This window comes from Equus asinus, chromosome 6, assembly GCF_041296235.1.
Source record: "Equus asinus isolate D_3611 breed Donkey chromosome 6, EquAss-T2T_v2, whole genome shotgun sequence".
Taxonomy (NCBI): Eukaryota; Metazoa; Chordata; class Mammalia; order Perissodactyla; family Equidae; genus Equus; species Equus asinus.
Genome location: NC_091795.1, coordinates 17,140,655 through 17,161,587, shown reverse-complemented (window position 1 = coordinate 17,161,587; position 20,933 = coordinate 17,140,655). Strand labels below are relative to the sequence as shown.

The following is a 20,933-nucleotide window of genomic DNA, read 5'->3' as shown; positions in this document are numbered from 1 at the left end:
CAAGGCTCTAGAGACACCTAAGAGGCAGAACTGCAGACCTATATTAACCAACTTAAGGTTACTAGACAATTAAAAATACAGGCAACCCTGAGACAGGGAATGAACAAAGTCCCAACCCCGTGAGGCCTTGTTTGGCAATATCTGGAGTGACCAACGTGCTTGCTTCGCCATGCTTCTCAGACACTTTCCTAAACTCACTCATCTGCCCTCATGCGGCATGTGGAAAGTTGGGAGAGGTGGCACGAAGTTATATTTACTGTACCTACCACCACTCTGACCTGGCTTACTTGAGCCAGAAACAATAAAGTACCAGGTGCAAAGATATAGCACAACCTTTGACATTTCGTGTCTTCTGAAGTCTGCACTTTGACGACCCTCACCTGAATGTGTTTATCGGCAAAAAGATCCTCTACAAGTGTCCGGTCAACTCTGGTCATGCCTGCATGATGAATAGCAAAGCCATAGGGCAGAAGATCCTTCAGTTCCAGGTTCTGTGGAACAGAAAAAGAACAGGTGATGAGCTGAGGCTTCCTGTGGGAACTCTCCCAGAGACTAAGTAAATCTTTTCACGTGACACCCGACCCCTTCCTTATTCCACATAACCACATCCAGACAATCAACTTTAACCTGTGTGAAACCACAGCACCATGATGCAGTCCTAGAGTGTCTGGACAACCTCCAATGGAGCCAGTTACCAGGTAGGAATGAGAGAACAGGATCTGTCTTTCCTCACCTTGCACTGCTCAGCTTCTGTCCGAAGGACTTCTGTGGAGGCTGAGCCCTCTCTCAGAAACAGACCCAGAGTATCCTTCTCTAGGCACATGTCCCGGATGGCCCTGGCCGTCTTCCCAGTCTCCTTCCGGGAGTGGACAAACACCAGCACCTAAGTAGAAACCACACTTTGCCACAGTCCCAACAGCTGCTCCAACAGCCCCGGGGCACCAGCAGCAGGAAGCAGAGGCTGTACCACTGTAAGGCCAAAAGCCAAGGTCTTAAAGAGGAGCAATGGCAGGAATGTGTACTGGTTCAGAAGCCTGAACAAGGCCAGCAAGACCCTAAGTGAATGAATTTACCGAGTACAATGATAGAGTCCTGTAACTGGAAAACTCAACTCACTCTTACCACCCTATCTTTAATAGCAAGTTTAATATGGATGCAAATTCAGGAATCTCAATTAAGAATTTGTGTCTATGGGGCTGGCCCCATGGCCAAGTGGTTAAGTTCGCATGCTCCACTTCGGCAGTCCAGGGTTTCGCTGCTTCGGATCCTGGGCGTGGACATGGCACCACTCGTTAAGCCATACTGAGGCGGCGTCCCACATGCTACAACTAGAAGAACCCACAACTAAAAACATACAACTATGTAGCTGGGGGCTTTGGGGAGAAAAAGGAAAAAATAAAATCTTTTAAAAAAAAAGAAAAAAGAACTTGTGTCTAGGCACCTGACAAGATGCTAAGCCACCTGAAGAATGTGTCTTCAAAATAACAGCAAAAATTTTACATGAAATAACGGGCACTGGCCTTTATAAAAGGACTTAGGAAATAACTCTCAGTATGAGACTAGCACCATTTTGTAGGAAATAAAGTCTTCCAAGTATCTAGTTGCAATAAAAGATTTGTCTCTTCATCTAAACTCATATGCGTTTTGGTTTTTTTTTTTGCTGAGAAAGATTTGCCCTGAGCTAACACCTGCTTCCCATCTTTCTTTTTTTGTTTGAGGAAGATTCGCCCTGACCTAACACCCATGCCAATCTTCCTCTATTTTGTATGTGGATTGCCACCACAGCATAGCCACTGAAGAGTGGTGTACATCCACGCTGGGGACTGAACCTGGGCCACCAAAGCAGAGCACACCAAACTTTAACTAGGCCACAGGGCTGGCCCCTCATATGCTGTATCAGAGAAAAATAAATACATAACCTGTTACTTTTCCTTAGCTTTTGTCTTGGTTAACATGGCTAAACTCAGTGTTCAATTAAAAAATACTATCATACTTTCTAGTAAAATGCCCTCTTCCACTAGTTTTTTTGTTTTGTTTTGTTTTGTTTTTTAAGATTTTATTTTTTCCTTTTTCTCTCCAAAGCCCCCCCAGTACATAGTTGTATCTTCTTCGTTGTGGGTCTTTCTAGTTGTGGTATGTGGGACGCTGCCTCAGCGTGGTTTGATGAGCAGTGCCATGTCCGCGCCCAGGATTCGAACCAACGAAACACTGGGCCGCCTGCAGCAGAGCGCACGAACTTAACCACTCGGCCACGGGGCCAGCCCCTGTTTTGTTTTGTTTTTTAAGATTTAATTTTTTTCCTTTTTCTCCCCAAAGCCCCCCGGTGCATAGTTGCATATTCTTCATTGTGGGTCCTTCTAGTTGTGGCATGTGGGACGCTGCCTCAGCGTGGTTTGATGAGCAGTGCCATGTCCGCACCCAGGATTCGAACCAACAAAACACTGGGCCGCCTGCAGCAGAGTGCGCGAACTTAACCACTCGGCCACAGGGCCAGCCCTCTTTCACTAGTTTTTAATTTTCATCTGTATTTTTACTGTGTTATATTTTTAGTGTAAGCCACCCAAATCTCTTATGGAAGGACCCTTGATAATGTAGATAGAGACAATGATTATCTGTGCCTGGGGATTTCTCTTTCGCTAGTTTTTTTTTTTTTTTTTTTAAGATTTTATTTTTTCCTTTTTCACCCCAAAGCCCCTCTGGTACATAGTTGTATATTCTTTGTTGTGGATCCTTCTAGTTGTGGCATGTGGGACGCTGCCTCAGCGTGGCTTGATGAGCAGTGCCATGTCCGCGCCCAGGATTCGAACCAACGAAACACTGGACCGCCTGCAGCGGAGAGCGCAAACTTAACCACTCGGCCACGGGGCCAGCCCCCTTTTTTTTTTTTTTTTTTTTTAAGATTTTATTTTTTGCTAGTTTTTAAACGACAAATTCAATTTCTTTAATGGTTATAGGACTGTTCAGATTATCTGTTTCACCTAGGCGGAGTCTTGGTAGTTGGTGGTTTTTGTGGAATTGGTCCATTTCTTCTAGGCTGTCAAATTTACATGTAAAGTTGTTCATAATATTCCTTTATTATCCTTTCGATGGCTATAGGTTCTGTGGTAATACCCCATTTCATTCCCGATATTGGTGATTTGTGTTTTGTCTTCTCTCTTTATCTCTGCCAGCCTTGCCTAATGATCAGTAAGTCAGAAATTCAAAAGAATAGAGTTAAAGAATAACAAGAAACCATGGACAGACCTGATTTTTTCCAGCATGTTCCATGATTTTCTCATAGACTATTTCATTCATGATCTGGAAACGCTTGATAGCTTTTTTCTCTGTGATGCCCACGTAAGTCTGTTCCAGAGGCACTGGGCGGAAGCTAGAAGTTCAACAGTTAGACAAATGAGGTTTTTTGGGCACAGAATACTGAGGAAATAACCAGTCCTCTTTTTGGATTCACACGTCAAAACCCAAAGGCCCTTCTAAAACCCAATCCAACAGAGCTCCTTGGAAAAGGAGGAGGACAGCAGGAAGGTCACCCTGGCTAAACTTCTCCTTGTCTTTTTTTATACCTGTTATCAAAGTAGAAGAGGCCCTTGGCAGGATCAACACGCAGAAAGGTGGCCACATCTTCATAGTTGGGGAGAGTGGCACTAAGACCAATGAGTCGGACATCTTCTTGGGTCATCTCAATGTTTCGGATGGCCCTGGCCACCAAAGCTTCTAAGACAGGACCTCTGTCGTCGTGGAGAAGATGGATCTCATCCTAAGGAAGGAGAGGGCAGCAAATTACCTCTATGACTAGAGGAATGTAGCCCCCTTTCCTGAGAGTAGTCCCATTTTGTAGGTACACACCTAATATGCCAAATAAAGAAGACAAGAAAACGGATCCCAAGCCAGAGAAACCCAAAGGATGAGACAATATTCACCGTGAAATACTCCAGGAAAAAACGCTCTCTGACCATGAGCTGCTTTGCTACAGTTCAGTGAAACATAATGCTTTGTGGCAAGAAAATCTGATACTTCAGGTAAATGAGTTCATAACTTCACTCAAAGGTAAATTTCTTTACTAAAAATGAAGCTTCTGACCAGAGCATATTTCTGTCAAATAAAGCTTCACCTCTGGGTAACTATCCTGACCAAGAACAAGATGTCAGGCATCAAAGGACAGTTCACATAGCCTAAGGCAGTGCTTCTCAAATTGTAGCAGCAGGGGATCTTATTAAAATGCAGATTGTATTTCAGTGGGTATTCCATAGACTCCACATTTCTAACACGATTTTGAGAAGCAAGGCTCTAAAGTAAGGGTTAGCAAACTTTTTCTTAAAGGGCCAGACAGTCAATATTTTAGGCTTGTGGGCCAGCCGGATCTTGTTTACAAATACTCAATTCTGTCATCGCAGCACAAAAGCAGCTGCAAACAATACATAAACAGGTATGGCTGTGCTCCAATAAAACAAAAGCCAGCAGCCACAGCTTGCCAACCCCTGCTCTAGAACACTAAAGATCAGTGTGTGAGGTCTCCTTTCTGCTTTCCCAGACAACTTAAAGAAACTACACTCAGACTCGAAGTCATTCCTCCCTGGATGCTTCTGTGTATATGGAACACAATATCCTGACTCTTTACTCATTCTCTCTGAGAAGAGACTATTTATTTATAAAGGCCTTTAATTTAATGTTCTGGGAAAACACAATTAGTTCTTTTGTCTGTTTATATTTATTTCAAGATATTTCAGACATAAGAAAGATATAAAGAATAATATGGCAAACGCTATGCACCTACTGGAAAAGTCCAGATTCTCATTTAACAGTAACAGCAATGCTGACAGTAGCTGCCATTAGAAAGGCCAGTGACCAGAGAAAAGGCACTGAAGAAATGTTCAGCGCTGAAACTCAGCCAACTCTCCTTGACGAGGCCGGGGCTCACATTCCCACTACGTTTCCCGAGCACTCCCTGCTCACCAGAATGATGAGCCGCACCAGCTGGGTGTAGGTGCGCTCTCCACCCTTGCGGGTAATAATGTCCCACTTCTCCGGGGTGCAGACAATGATCTGAGTGGCACTGATCTCCTCTTTGCACAGCTGGTGGTCACCAGTCAGTTCTGCAACAGTGATGCCATATGTGGCCAGGCGCTGGGTGGAAGAAAGGCATGTCAGGCAGGAATACTTGAAGGGGGCCCTGATACCACACTTTCTGTCTGGGAAGTCTGAGTGTAGGGTTTTGAAAATAGGTACCAGCCCATCAGGGAGATATCAGGCAAATTAGATCAATCATATGAGATATTTCTACAACAAACCCAAGTTTACACTCAGACAAATGAAGCAGACAAAGGATCTCTGGGAGCTCTGCACACAAGACAGGGAAATGGAAACTTGTCGATAACAGGACCTAGGATAACACCTCTAGGTCTCTTATCAACCATATCCATGTGAGTGTTTCATAAACACTCCAATAATGCACATGACAACAACTGCAGAAAACTGCTGTGGAAAGGATGAAATAAAGTAAACCTTTGCTAAAGCCTTACACTGTAGACAGCTCAGTGTTTCTACACTTAGGAACACTGTACCTGGGTCAAGTTCCATCTTTGAAGTGGAAAAGAAACACCATATGAGGCATTCCAGAGATGCCCCAATACAAAAAGCAGTGATGTGCCAGGCCTGGTCCCAATACTCTGAGAGCTGCACCCAATATATTCTGGAGAAAAGCTCTAACCTTTCCAAAGCTGCCCACCATCTCCTGCACCAAAGACCGCATGGGAGCGATGTAGATGATCTTGAAGTCATCCACGTTGATCGTGCCGTCCATGTTAATGTGTTTCCCTATCTCTCGGAGCATACACATCAGGGCCACATTGGTCTTACCAGCACCCTACGACAGAGGTCAAGGATGAGACGGTCTGTTTACCTAGATATACTCACTGCCCAACTTCCATGGACTCATCACCAAAAGAAAATAGAGCATGTCCTGGGAATTTGATCTTACCATTTAATCTCTTCCATCAAAGAATAAAGAATTGGAGGGGGGCATGCGCGGAGATGAGCTATCTTTTCACCAAAAACATACAACACATTCTACAAGAAAAAAGCAGCAGGGCAGTGCTTACGGTAGGTGCACACAGCAGCAGATTCTCATCTGTCTCCAGAGCAGCACGGTAGAGTTTACTCTGGATCCGATTCAGTGTTTTGAAGCCCTCAAATCCAGCCTGGGCGTACTTGGGCAGCTTCTCTACTGGAAGCAGTTGCTAGAAGGAAGAAATGCCATTCACATCACACTGGCAGCACCTCGAGCAGAGTGTGTTTTTGCAGGATTTCCAGGATTGCATTTCCTGGCAACCTCCCTATGTAACTCTCCACTGAAGGCCAGAGCAAAAAGATCAATATTGTCCCCTAGGCTCCAAATCAAAATGGGAAAACTGTGAAGCAGTGTCTACTTCTGGAATAAACTATTTATGAGACAAGGCCACATTCTGGTCAATGGGTTGAAATCCAAACTGGAAGGGAGGTGAACTAAGCAAAAAACTGAGAAAAGCAATTTACTCACTTCCTCTGAGCCGAAGGGCTTGGGCTTCAGAGCAGGCACATGCACCTCTTCATAGCCCTTGCGCTGGCGACGAAAGGATCCATCAGGAAGCTGACAGCGTTTATTGGCCATGAAGTGGCTCCCCTGGGTAAAAACCAGGTCCTCCAAGTCCAGAACCTGCCGTGGAGCCAGTGCCTGGGAGTATGAAAAACAAACATACAAAAGAGGTGAGCGAGCTGAGCCAAGGAGTTTTCCATCCATCACAGCCTTGGAAAGGGCCCTGATACCCACCTCTCCACCCTGGTCCAGATCCATGGTTTCCAGATCTGTGTCCATTCGGGACTGACGCACTCGCTCTCTCCTGGACCTTTCCTCCTTTAACAGGGAAAGATAAAAAGAAAAACAACAATTCATCATCATTCTAAGTTTTTGTCCTTTTCAGTCTCTGCTTAGCTGAGCTGGACTCATGGGTGCTGACTAGTTAAGTCTCATAACAGAAAGACATCCCCTTACATTCAGACACTTGCTATGGGGACAACCAGAATGATAAAAAGCAAGCAAACACCTTTAAAGGGACAGTGCGCAGTGTAGGATTTCAAAAGTAGTCGTTCAGCAAGTCAACATCAAAGGCTATCCCTGAGGGGCAGAAGTATGGGTTCTGTGTTCAGCAAACACGTGTCCTGTGCCTGTATTTTCAGTAGATACCATGACACACCGTATAAACAAACAGTAAAGGCCCACAGTGCTGGTGAAGACAGCAGCAGGTCAGTGGTCTCTCAACCACACCAATGTGAATGTGTTGATTCTAATCTATACCACTGACAAACCTCAAAGAATTTAGAGAAATATTTGACTTCTTCAACTTCCTCTTTTAATAGGAATTTACCTTTATGCTGCAATCTTCTAGCCAATGTCTCTTTTGCAAAGCAGATGAAGCAAACACTATAGTTCAGGAATCAGACAGATAAACCAAGCCAGCCCTTACCCGGATCAGATCCTCCTTCTCAGTTTCATGGAGCTGGTAGAGGAACTTCGATAGCTCTGGATCAGCTTCCATCTTTCCCATGATCCTTTCCTTTTCAGGTTCACTCTGTGCGCTAGCCAGCAAAGTACAGTATAAAACTGCCAACAGCAAAAGGAAGAAAGGGAAGGTGAGAATGAGGGGGTGAGATAAAACCAAACTTCAACCTTGGGATAGAAAGAAAAATAAATGACACAAGTGCTGAAGTTATGAAAGCAACACCACTTCCACCACACATGCGCGCACACACATGCATACACTATAGGAGGGTCCACTATATACTCACTCATCATCCTGTGCTGCCGCAACACTTTAATAAAATCAAAAGTGTTGAAACCAAGGAGCAGAACCAGCTGGTTCTCACATTCCCGATCATCACTGGCCGTCTGCAGAGAAGGTAACACCATAATTAAGAACGCAACCATCTGCTTCATACGCTGTCCCATCTGCTCAGATCCACTGAACACAACGTTATCCTGGCCATACCTTCAAAATCTCCAACACTTCATCTGCCTTCTTCTGCGACACAATGGCATCATCATAGAAGCGACTGAGCTGCCGCTGTAGCCAAAATGCATCAATATCCCGAGGGTGCAAATCCTTCTTCTTGGAACTCATCAGTTCACCTGAGGCTACAAGCTACAAAGACAACCAGCAACTTAGCTCACCTGTCTCTGTTCGCCCCAAATGCTTTCTCACCACCTTGCAACAAAGTTCTATTCACCCCCGTAGCCTAGCCTCTTTTGAGGACTTTCCAGAGTGGGTAAAAACTCTGCTATATTGAGTTCAGGAGCACACCAAACTAAGATTTCATAATCCATGCCTTTGGGAAGGAGGACGACTGAGTGAAATCTTAAGAAAATCAAGGCACTAAATGTTTTCTATGGCTCACCCTATAAAAAGGTAGGTCAACAAACAACATTTAACACGATCTAGGTATGGGAAAGAAGTGCTACCCTCAGAAATAACCTGGCCTTGCAGCAATGGGCAAGAGCAAACTGTACTTACATTAGCCGAGAGGGTGCAGCGCACCACAGCCTCATCCCCTTCCATGTCATCATCAGACGCCTCTTCGCGAACCTCCCCGTACACATCCTCGTCACCTTCCTGTGGAAATAGTCCCAACCCCAACTCATCATTTGAAGCTGACCCTGACATCACCGCAGAACCTCCCCCTTGAGTCATTTAAAATTAGCTCCATGGTTAGAGCAATGGCTTTGGCGTGAAACCAAACAGCTTACTGGGATCCAGGATCGGCCTTATTCCAGAGTGCATTTAACAGAATGACCTCCCCACTCTAAGTTTACTTGGCATAGTGAAGTTCACTTGGCATGCTTTTCTTCTCTATTCTGCTTCTCACCTTACTCTACCACAATGGCAACCAACTGGATCACAGTCTCTCTCATATACACACAACCAATAAATGAAAAACAGAGCTATCAGCTAACAGGAGAGAAGAGCTACACAGAAGGCTGCCTGGGAAAGCATACAGTGATCTAGAAATGCAGACATACACACAGCTTGCTCACCACTGTCTTCACTCCCACACTTGCTCCCCCTGCACTGTGTACTCAGCAGTGTCATGCTGAAAGCAGGCACTTAATAATAAGGATTTGTTAAATGAATGAACACTATGAGCAAAGCATTCTTTTAGTTTGTTGCTACTTAAAAGTATAAATCCTACTAACCACGCTGCAGGAGGGGGCTTAGCAGTCACCTACTTCAATCATCTCATTTGATAGATGGATAAGCTAAAGCAAAATCATGTGCGCAAGATACAAGACGGAAATTCAGACCTCTTGGCTCCCCATTTGGTGCTCCTTCCTCTGACTCTCCCGGGCTACCCCTTCTTCCTGTCCTAGTATATGATATTCCAAGGCTGGCAAGGGCCAAACTCGCCCACTGAGAACTCTAAGGCAAGTCTGCAAATTTTTTCAAGCGCCCCCCTAGTTCCTATTTAGTTATATTCAAGAAATTCCGATTAGATGGCAAACCTCAGTGGCTGCTGCAACTGTTACTTAAACAATCATGTACAAAATACGCCCATGATCTTGGGCAATGTGTATTCTGCTGAAACTGGCAATAGAACACAGTACCGAAAAGTGGGAAATTATCACAATACGGTTAAAATGCAATAAAACGTGGCGGCATACACCCTCAATGCAGGTATACACTGTACTTTTCTTTTGTCTTTCTTTTTGCTGACCCCCTTGGTTTATTTTAAATTATTTTTTCTATATTTCTATTTCTACTTTTGTATTTCTAGGTTTAAATCTGCTTTACAAAACCTAGATAACTGTAACAATTTTTTAGCAAAATAACATTTACATCCATGTTTGGCACCCACACAACATCATAAAATTTATCTGGCTTAAGCTAGGGAACTTCTTTACATTAGAAGTGGTCCCCTCACCTTAACAATCTCAAAAAACAATAGACTGGGTCCATTTGCTTTATCACTCACCTCCTCATCAGACTCAAACTGTACATTCACACCATATGTCTCATCAATATTGTCATCTGAAACAACAAGGGAGTGAGAAAAAAAAGACAGTGAACAAGGTTAGTCACAATGCACTATGGAACTAATTGCTTCCTCAATTGCCTGACCTACGTTCCTCAAGACAGATCTAAGGTCTAAGGACACACAAAGACACTTAGCGATCACCACAGGAGAGCCATCTGTACTGCCACCACTGAGGCATTCTCCAACCTGCCAACCTGGATTAGGCCCTGCTCTGCCTTCTCAACCACTTGAGCCCCCTAGGCTCTGCCCAGGTTTTCTCCCAAGTGCTCTACACAAAAAAGGGTCTCAGGGTAAGAAACGCCTGCCGTAATCTAGGGATTCTGGAGTCCATCAATCATAACTCCACAATAAGCACCAAATAGGTTATGGGAACTCACTGACACGGTCAGATGCTTTAATGACTGAGGCCAGAACATCACATTTAGGGGTCAAGAAGCAACTAGTTAATACGATCAGAATATAAAAAGCTCAGTTACCCATATTCTGGATTTCCTTGTCTCCACCGTAGTCTGTGATCTTTTTGCCCAGGTTCACTAGCACATGGTATCTGGTATCATCTGTCTGACCCAGCAGCAGGTCAATCTCCTTTCTCCTTTCCTTGTCCCGAAGCTTTTCATTCTTTAGGACAGCTAGAACTTCATCAGCTGCCCCACAAAGGATATCACGTGGCTGGTAGCAAAAAAAAAAACCCAACAACATTTAGAACAATGAGACATAGCACATCACTGACAAGCTTTATGTGACAACAGGATGTGAAGAGCCATACCTCTTTACAACCAGCATAGCAGGTTTTATTTTCATTTATGTTAATAAAAAATGCCACCAAGAGTCACACAACTGAAGGAAGACCCATCTGTTTTAAAAAAGACTAGCTGGTGGTCTAAGGAAACAGGACACAGCTTCCACAACAGTTGGCCACATTTCTCCAGGTGGCAGAGGCTCCGCAGTCCTCTAACCTGCCAACTTTGGTAATTCTTTGTCCTCACCTTCTCTAGCACCCCCCTGACCAGAGCCTCTGAGACTTTTAAAGGTCCTTAATCTAATCACACACGCATAATGGTCAAAAGTACAGACTCCGGATATAGACTACCGAGGCTTATATCCTGGCTCTGCCAAATACTACCTCTGTAACTTGAGAAAATTACTTAACTATTCTTTGCCTCGCATCTCTCTTCTGTAAAATGGAAAAATGAATATTAATAGCACCTAGTTATAGAGCTCATGTGAGGGTTGAAAGAGAGAAGACGCTGGGGCTGGCCCCGTGGCCGAGTGGTTAAGTTCGTGCGCTCCGCTGCAGGCGGCCCAGTGTTTCATTAGTTCGAATCCTGGGCGCGGACATGGCACTGCTCATCAGACCACGCTAAGGCAGCGTCCCACATGCCACAACTAGAAGAACCCACAACGAAGAATACACAACTATGTACCGGGGGGCTTTGGGGAGAAAAAGGAAAAAATAAAATCTTTTAAAAAAAAAAGAAAGAGAGAAGACACATAAAGTTCTTTCGCACATAAGTAAGTGCTCAGTAAATATTAGCCACTTCTGCAAACTGCTATGGCTTACACAGGAAAATCCAGACACGGTTCTTCTGGTGCCCCCGAGTAGTAACCCTCTCCCACTCCAAAAACATGGCTTCACCCTCTGGGTGTCTCACCTGGTCTCCAAGGGCAGCCTGGATGAAACTGAGCAGCACCTCATAGGTCTCTCGGGTCTCTTTAGTTTTGGGTTTATAGATGATGCCCACCATCTCATCAATGCCCTCCGAGAGCAGAGTATAACCCTTCATCTTGTTGATGTCATGCCGGTCCTCATCACGCTTTCTTCGCCTAATGAACACATAGTGTTATGTTGAACAGGCAGAACCTTCCGTCCCAAAGGCAAGACTAAATCAAGCCCACTCTACTCTCCTCAGCTTCACGGCACACAGGTAATACTTAAAAACATGAATGTGTGAGGCCAGCCGGTGGCTGGGTGCTTAAGTTCACGCACTCAGCTTCAGCGACCCGGAGTTTTGCTGGTTCAGATCCTGGGCGTGGACATGGCACTACTCATCAAGCCATGCTGAGGCGGCATCCCACAGAGCACAACTAGAAGGACCCACAACTAAAATACACGACTATGTAGTGAGGGCTTTGAGGAGAAGAAGGAAAAATTTCTAAAATAACAAAAAATACTCATGAATTTGTACCTCAGCAAATAATTCCCATTTGGCCTTAGTCACTTGAAGGAATGTTTTTTAATGGAAACGCAGTAACAGAAAGGGACTCTTCTGTCATTCTCTCCCTAGATGCACTATACATTACAATGAGACATCCTCCTCACTTTTTTAAAAAAGATCGCCTTTTACTTTGTATGACATTATACAATTGGATTTTGACTAGTTTTTCACCCCTCAGACACATTTGCATCTTCTAGCCAGAGAAACTGAAGCTCCAAAGCAATCTACTACCACTGATTCCCAACAAATTATAACAAAACTGGAAAAGAAGTGACACTCTGCAAAGTGGAGGACCAATGATGTATTAACACATTTCAAATATAACTAATCAAACCTGGCCCTACAAATTTTTGAGACTTCATCAAGGGAAAGGAGGAAGACAGATGATCAGAGACAAAAGATAACGGTGAGATAAAGTTCAAAAGTTTTTAAGTTTTGAAATAAATCCCCCAAAAAGTAAAAAACAAACAAAAAAAACCACACGTCATTCATATTACAGATGCTTAAATGTTAGCTTGTAACAAAAGTAGGAAATGGGTAACAGGAGAGGAAAGAAGTAGGGGTGGGAAATTAGTAATGGAAGAAAGAAACGAGTTGCTGAGACAAAGGAATAGCAAGGGTCTTGAAAATACCATGAAGAAAATTAGGATCTCTCTAGAGACCAGAAACACACGTTGGACAAAGGTCTAAAGGTCGTTTTCCACTTCAGGTACCCCTGATACAGCCAAAGAACCTTTTAACTCTAATGTTCTGTTTTTACCTTCACTCAGTTGTTTTAATGCCACTGGTGTCTCCTCCTGCACGAAGCATTTCAGCAAAAACACTGCTCAAATGCTCCCGGGCAGACAGCCTTTGATCTGAAGAAAAGTCATTTTCCCTGGTACTCACTTCGCTCTTCTTTCCTCCTGCATCTGTGGTTTGGTCCGTTGAGCCTTGTCTCCCATCCGGGTGCCCTCCAGCTTCCCAACCAGGGATAGCACCTCTCCTGTGGGTTCATCCCGGCGGGTCCGGTCAATGAGAGAGCGGTCAGCTTGGAGGACAAGATTTGAGTTCTGAAAAGATCACAAAATTACTGAAGCTCTGACATGTGCAGGGCTAATTCACACATCACAGGGATTCCAGCTTATGATAAAGGAAGGAAGAATCGGAGCAACTAAGCGCTAAGCACGAGCGGGAATAAAGAGAAACAGCTTCGTATAACTGCGCGTGAGCAAAGGGCAATCAGATCAGCTGAACAATCCTTGCTCCTCACACTGCCCACAACCACCCATACCTGGGAAAGGTGCTGGGCACGTTGGGGGTGACATGTGGAAGTGGGCGGGTATAGCGCCGAGCGGACAGGCACAAACACTGCTGGCAGAGCTCTCAGCCCATCCCGCCCGCGCCAGACCCCTGTGGGCTTATTCATACACCCCCACCTCGTGTACCCGCCCTTCGCCGCGATCTGACTTCCCCTCGGCTGCCGCGGTTCTCCTGTAGGCCTTCAGACCCAGACTCCCTTCCTCAGCCTCCCGCTCCCCGCTGGGCTCCCTGAGCCGGGCTCCTCCCCGAGCCCACACGCACCGCCTTGTACTCGTACTGCAGGCTCCGGGCGGTCACATCCGCCATGGCGGCGGCTGCTCCGGGGTCTGAGAGCTCAGCTCGCCCTCACCGCACGCTACAAACCGCCGCCGCTCTCCGCTACCGTCCGGCCGAGCGACGCAGGGAAGACGCACCGGAGGGAGGAAAATACGGGCCACCTTCCGTTTCCGGGTCGCGTACCGGAAGTGCGCGCGGGGCGTGTCTCCGGCCGGTGCCCGCCGAGTCCCTGCGGCCTTCTGGGCGGGGTGAGCGGGACCAACGCGCCCAGGCCCCGAACCCGGAACACGCCCCCTCGCACTTAGGACCTAGGGCGAGTGCTTTCCCCGCGGTTCTGCCCGGCTTTGGGTCCCTAAGACACGCACATTATAACCATGGATGCAAAATAACCAATAACTGTTCTATAAATAAGTGAAATATTGTGTTTTACTTGAGCCGGAGTGAAGATTATAACGGGGGAAGGCCTTTCCTCGAAAGGAAGCGTTCCAGAGCAGCATGGTTTTCAGTACAGTCATATCTTTTTAGGACAAAGAACATACATTAAAGGAGCCCAAGATACACATTCATCAAAGTTTCAGAGAGGTATTCAGTTGCGAATTAGCAGGTCGGTGTCACCGAGATGCCAGGAAAGGGACTGATACAGGGGTTGCCAATAGGACGTAGGAGGGGAAGTAGGCATTTTTATCTTGAGAGTGCATTCTTTAATGGTTAAAGCAGATGTATAATGTATGTTTGATAGGTCATAAGTCAAGCTTCTTTAGTTCAAGCATTTATTTTTTTTAAGGTATGCTTTTTTTGGTAGGAAGCTTGGCCCTATACTAACATCTGTTGCCAATCCTCTTCTTTTTTTTTCCCTCCCCAAAGCCCCAGTACATGGTTGTATATCCGAGGTGTAGGCCCTTCTAGTTCTTCTATGTGGGATGCCACCACAGCATGGCTTGATGAACCATGCAAACCCCAGGCTGCAGTAGCAGAATCTGTTTTGAACCCTAATAGTTATCCCATATACCACAATATGTGAAAATCTCTTGTCATAATGAAACGTATGCCTGCTTAGTTCTCCATCCTACCCCAAGCACTTTTCCACCAGCTTCTTCCTTTGGCTTGTGACAAATAGAAATGACAAGCAATAGGATACATTGGAGTATGTGAGGAAGCCATTTGATGTAAACCTAATTTGGCCGGACTTGTTTTTCCAAAAGGGCCTGATATGGCCGTTGAGCATGTATTGTATATCCACTTTAAGCATTTCCTATGGCAAGAATAAATGCCTTTGAGATAAAGGTGCAACTTCCCCCACACTGGCGTTTCCTTAAGGATGAGCATCTCTCCCTAGGCTAGGAACTGTTTGCTGCGCTCACCCGTGACCACCCAGCTTGAGACAACAGACCTACCTCCCTGCTGTGTCCCCCTAGACAGCAGACCTACTACCTGCTGTGTCCATCAATGGCCGTGCAGACAGAGCAGTCTCCTGACTCTTGTAAAAGGGACATTTCAATCATATGTGATACATGCTCTTTGAGGGTATAGAACCACTCTGTACACCCCACTTCTTTGGTACCCTTCCTTCTGAAACTGGCTCAATGCAAGGTTGACATAACGGAAGCCATATTGTAGACAAGATACCATGTCATAACTTTGAATGACCTCTAACTAACCCAGCTGGATTTGCACCCTCCAGGAGATCTGCCTGTTCTGTAGTTTTTCTGAGGCCTGCTAGTGCATATACTTCCCAATTGCAATAAGACGATAACTTTGTTCTTTTGAGTTCCTTAGGAATGTGATGACCCCCCAAAAGGAGAGTCTCTGCTGATAGCCATCATCAATGAAGACTGAGAGATCTGGCGTGGCAACTCCCAATCCGTAATACCAGAGGGTAAACATTCCTAACCCCCTCCCCTATAACCCACTGGCCTATATAACTGCTTCAAGTTTCTGTGCCCCCCTTAGGATGGTTCTTTTGGACATTAGTCGGCCATCTTCCCTCTTGCTGGCAAGCTGTAATAAAATGTCTTTTCTCTGCCACCATCTTGCCTCTTGGCAATTGGCTTTTGTCTTGTAGCAGCAGATCGTGCCCTTTGTAGGGTAACACTTCCCTGGGGAAGGAAGGCCCCAGTCCTCACATTTTGGCTCAGAATAAACTCACCCAAATTTTCATTTATAGATCAGTTATGGATTATTTGCATCAACACTTAGCTACAGTCTGGTGAGTTATGCAGGCAAGGAGGGGCTAATTAGCCCCATTTCTGGATGAGGAAGGTGAAGCACCCGTGGAGCGAGCGTTGTGTGTGTGTGTTTAGAGAGAGAATGACTGCTTTCTTCCTGTGGGTTTCTCGTATATTTAACAATTGAAAGAAAACTCTGTCCTCCACCTGTCCCACCTGAAGGGCATGCTTTCAAGACCCTGGTTCTGGGTCAGACAGGGCCCCTCTATTTGCTCCCAAATGCTTGTCGCATTCCACTGCAGGCCGGTCTCCACAGCCCAAGGAACTCTGGTGAAGGTCGCTGCTCTCCTGGTAGGCCCAGCTCCTTGAAGATAGTGACTTAATTTCTTCCCTAACGACAAAGCCCAAGGAGGCGCTCCCCTGCCCCCACTCCAATCAAGCACTTCTCACCTGTGGAATGGCAACTAATAGCTGAATGGTTACTGCACCAATAGCCTCTTTGCTTTTGAAAGATGAATGAAAGGGAAGATGGCTATTAAGCCACAGGAATTTGTCCTCAGTGGCAGTCTCCTGAACCAAATTTGACCTGCAGGGTTTTGTTGCTGTTTTTTTGGTTCACTATTGGCTCCTTATTTAAAAATTGGGATAGTTGACACATCTAGATTTCCAGCATCTATGGAGAAATCAGTACACTGGCCACATGAGAACCGTGTTGCTACATGGCATACTTGCCCCTTGCTAATCAGCAACTGCCGCCCTTGGAGGATGCACATGCTCCCCCACGGCTCCTATTTTCTCATACTTGGCCTCCTCACTCCTTGGTGTTACCTGCCTGGCCCCTCTAGCACAGAGTTGCAGCCCTGACGGTGTTTTTGTATATCTAACTGGGCCTTCCAAGGGGCAGTGAATTCCTCGTGGCAGCTTTGCTCCTCAGTGACTGTGTGACTTTAAGCTAGCTACCTGGTCTCTCTAGGTGAGTGTCATTTTGTCATCCTTAAAATTGAGGCAATAAAACATTTTTCATAAGACTGTTGTGATGAAATGAAGTAGTATGTTTAAAAGCACCAATGAAGTGCTGGACTCAAGGTGGGGGCTCACTGAAGGTTATTTAAATTTGAATCCTCAAGACTGAGTTTTATTCCATGGCCCTGCTGTGGTTCATCCACCTGACACAAAATGGTCTGAAAGGTATTTCAGGGATTCTGCTGTGCATTTCCGTAAGAGTGGTACTCATGTTCACAGCTGAGCCCAAGCCACAGGCAAATCTGCAAAGCAGGGGAAAAAAGAGAATTCTCCCATCTCCCCTTTTCCTCTCTAAGCAGGCTCTACCAAATATAATCCTCCATTTAGCAATTTCCGTGGATTTGCAAATTTCCATAGACCATCAGAACTGGAAGTGATGCGGGGTCGGTGAGCCGAGGAGTCGAAAGAAATATTTCTTAGACTCTCAAGATCTGGCAGTAGTGCTCTTTTATTTAGAGAATAGTGTGGAATAGCATGGGGACAGGACCCATGGGCAGTCAGAGCTTCTGCTGCTGCCCCCACTGGCATGGGGACAGGACCCATGGGCAGGCAGAGCTGGTGCGTGGGGACAGGACCCACGGGCGGTCAGAGCTCCTGCTGCTGCCGCTTCTGCTTCCCCCGCTGGCATGGGGACAGGGCCCATGGGCAGGCAGAGCTCCTGCTGCTGCCCCGAGTTGAGGGTTAGGGCTAATTTTATAAGGCATGGGTACGTGACTTATTTTTACTGGAGAAAAGAAAAGATGATGTAAAAAGTCATTAAATGATTTCAGTGCAGATGGGGTCTGGTTATTGTGCGGTCATATAACTTTAGATACGAATCTGGCCATATAGATCGGCATGTAGGTGAGGATGCCCTGGGCTTCTCTCCCTGGGGCAGTCCTAATTCATATCATAAAAAAAGTCCACTGGGTCATGTAGTTTGGCATGTAGGCCAGGTCACCTTGGGCTTCTCTAGCTGGGGCAGCCTTAATCCACATCAGAAGGAGCTTTAGAGACGGAGTGGTTCAGCTTCCCACATTGAGGAGGCTGCAGCCAAGAGAGGATTGTCACACTGAAATGTATGTGCAGGAAGAAAAAAAATGTGATTTAGAAAACAAAACGACAGCTATGCTTCCTCACTCTGGGAAGGGGCAGAGCTTACATCAGAGATGGGAGTTCTCCTATTGGGGGAAATGCATGGCGCGGGGAGGAGGGGCGCTGGAGGCAGGCACGGAGACAGAGGAACAGAAAGGTATCCAGGAAGCAAGCGAGCCCAGGAAGATGACAGTTAGCTGGGACCTGAAGGAGCCACAAGCAAAGAAAAACTTCCCATCACACAGATTGGCTGATGTACTTTTAGGCAGTGATGTTTAAATTGTTTTTAAATTTATACCCATATGAGCTTTGCAGGATTCTCCATTCATTTAGTCAAGTCCCGAGTAGGAGTTTGCCACGCACTGTTGTGTTCGTGGTACTCTAGTGGATGAAGGAATGGAGGTGGGAAAGTGGAAATGGAGTGGGAGGGGCTAGATTATAGAAGACCCAGAGCTGAGAGAATTCAGTGAAAGCAAGGAATTGTGTAATTCCATTTATATGAAATGTCAAAAATAGGCAAATCTGTGGAGACAGAAAGTAGACTAGCGGTTGTCTGGAGGGGGTGTGTAGGAGAGGACGGATAGGAAGTTACTACTGATGGGAACAAGTTTTCTGGTTGGGGTGATGAAAATGTTCTAAAATTAGACTACCGTGATCAGCACACTACTCTGAATGCAGATTAAAAACCATTGAACTGTGCATTTTAAATGGAAGAATTATATGGTATTTAAATTATATCTCAATAAAGTTATTTAAAAAGAAAATTTTAAACAGGATTATCCCCAGGAAGCTGAGTGACCTGGGAGCACCCTGACAGGCACAAACCTTTGGGGTACATTAGTTACCAAGTTGGGCTCAGCTTTAGCTTTGTTCCCGTCTACGTGTGCCCCCTTGTACTGCCTCTCTCCAAAGATGACCTTCAGAATTCACTCCTCCCTAGCCCCAGACCTGGACACAGGGTTACTCAGGCTCCTGGGCCCTGAATTTCTGTACCTTGAGACCTCTCACTTCATTTAGTTACCTCTCAAATATTTATATGTGCACTAAACTCTGTGAGGACTTTTAGGGACTCAGAGAAAAACAAGATGCAATTAGAACCCTTGAGAAATTAGTCTTGAAGGAGAAATTGAAACATACAAATAAAAAGCTGAATGCCACTCACAACTAGAATATACAACTATGTACTGGGGTACTTTGGGGAGAAGAAGAAAAAAAAAGATTGGCAAGAGATGTTAGCGCATGTGCTAACCTTTAAAAAAAAAAGCTGAATGCTGTCATTGCCACAAGGGGGCACTGTGGGGAATCAGAGAAGTCGCTTCTGATTCAGGAGACCAGGGGAGGCTTTGCAGGTATCATGTAAAGGCTGGCTAGGAGTAGAGGCAGGGGGTGGGGGAGATTTCAAAGGATACAGAAAAAGCAAAAGCATGAAGATGGAAAACAGAGGCATGTCCCAGGGAACAGCTAAGAGCTCAATTCAGCTGAGTATGGGGCAAATGTTAGAAATGGAACAATGTGATATAATTTGGATAGATATATTTAGAATCTCTTGAAAAAATACTGCCATTGTAAAGAGTTTTTGCTTTATCCTAGGAGACAATAGGAAGCCATAGCAGGTGGCCGGTTTGGGGGGTTTTGTTTGTTTGTGGCAGCTTTATAGCAGGTGTTTGATTAGAGGGACCAACATTTAGATTAAGCAAACATTTACTGTTTATCACATGGCAAGCATTTGCAAAGTGTCACGTTAGCATCCATTATCTCATTTAATCTTCATAAAGCCCTATGAAATATACTGACTTCCTTCCATTTTACCAACGAAGAAATCAAGGCCCAGAGAAGATAACGGACTTGCCTGGCCTCACCTGCCTCAAAGCCAGGCCATCTCGTTCCAGACGCTCTGTCGAGGGTCTTCCTCACAGAGCCGGGCTTCAGAAAGGTGATTCTCACAGTGCTGCGTAAGATGGAGGAGGGGCAGGGGACAGAACGAGAGACAGAGTACAGCTGGGAGGCTGTTGCAGGGGGTAGAACAAGAGGTTAGGTGTGCCGATGGAGGTACGACGGGCAGGGGGTACGGAATGTTAGAAATGATAGCAACACCCAAAAGGACTTGGTGATTGTCTTTGGTGTGTCCAGGAAGCCCTTAGGTTGTCTGAACTCTTGGGGCTGGGACAGAGGAGCGCTGGGTGACCAAAACCTCCCTGGTAACTTGCATATTGGATGGTGACATGCCTCCTGACCTAGGACTGAACATACACCTTACAGGCTATGAGTGAGGCTAAATCGAATGACTCCAGTAAACACAATGCCCCACATGGAGAAGGGATTCAGGAAATGGTAGTTCCCTCTCTGTTTGCCTAGAACATCAGGTCACCTAGTAATGCACACTTTTGAACTACTTTGTTCATTCATTCACTTCTTCACTTAGCAAAATTTTATTGTCTCCATGTGCCAGTCACTGCACTAGGTTCCAGGGCTGCACAGTAAACAAGGCAGATGTATGAAGACATGTGTAAGATTTGGGGCTGGCCCCATGGCCAAGCGGCTAAGTTCGCACACTCCACTTCAGCAGCCCAGGGTTTTGCCGGTTCGAATCCTGGGCGCGGACATGGCATTGCTCATCGAGCCATACTGGGGCAGCATCCCACATGCCACAACTAGAAGGACCCACAACTAAAAATACACAACTATGTACCAGGGGGCTTTGGGGAGAAAAAGGAAAAATAAAATCTTAAAAAAAAAAAGATATATGTAAGATTTAACTATGTAGTGACAAAATTGATTTTCTAATGAATTCATCTGGAGTTTGTCTCTAAACAGGCTT

The 20,933-nt window shown here is 45.5% G+C and overlaps 1 protein-coding gene across 1 annotated transcript in view; it reads right to left on the bottom strand.

Annotated features, from left to right (window-relative positions):
* Positions 1-14,018, bottom strand: part of SNRNP200 (small nuclear ribonucleoprotein U5 subunit 200) — a 28,026-nt gene extending 14,008 nt beyond the window's left edge. Inside the window, exons 1-18 of the mRNA XM_014859119.3 lie at positions 13,839-14,018; positions 13,164-13,327; positions 11,712-11,883; positions 10,536-10,728; positions 9,997-10,052; positions 8,541-8,639; positions 8,019-8,171; positions 7,819-7,918; positions 7,497-7,633; positions 6,803-6,886; positions 6,533-6,706; positions 6,096-6,233; positions 5,705-5,860; positions 4,951-5,121; positions 3,561-3,754; positions 3,244-3,367; positions 734-883; positions 381-491 (exon numbers count right to left, since the gene is read on the bottom strand). Of these exons, the coding sequence (XP_014714605.1) occupies positions 381-491; positions 734-883; positions 3,244-3,367; positions 3,561-3,754; positions 4,951-5,121; positions 5,705-5,860; positions 6,096-6,233; positions 6,533-6,706; positions 6,803-6,886; positions 7,497-7,633; positions 7,819-7,918; positions 8,019-8,171; positions 8,541-8,639; positions 9,997-10,052; positions 10,536-10,728; positions 11,712-11,883; positions 13,164-13,327; positions 13,839-13,883 (2,421 nt within the window). The 5' untranslated portion in view covers positions 13,884-14,018. The remainder of the gene's footprint in view (positions 1-380; positions 492-733; positions 884-3,243; positions 3,368-3,560; positions 3,755-4,950; positions 5,122-5,704; positions 5,861-6,095; positions 6,234-6,532; positions 6,707-6,802; positions 6,887-7,496; positions 7,634-7,818; positions 7,919-8,018; positions 8,172-8,540; positions 8,640-9,996; positions 10,053-10,535; positions 10,729-11,711; positions 11,884-13,163; positions 13,328-13,838) is intronic.
* Between the last annotated feature and the right edge of the window lie 6,915 nt (positions 14,019-20,933).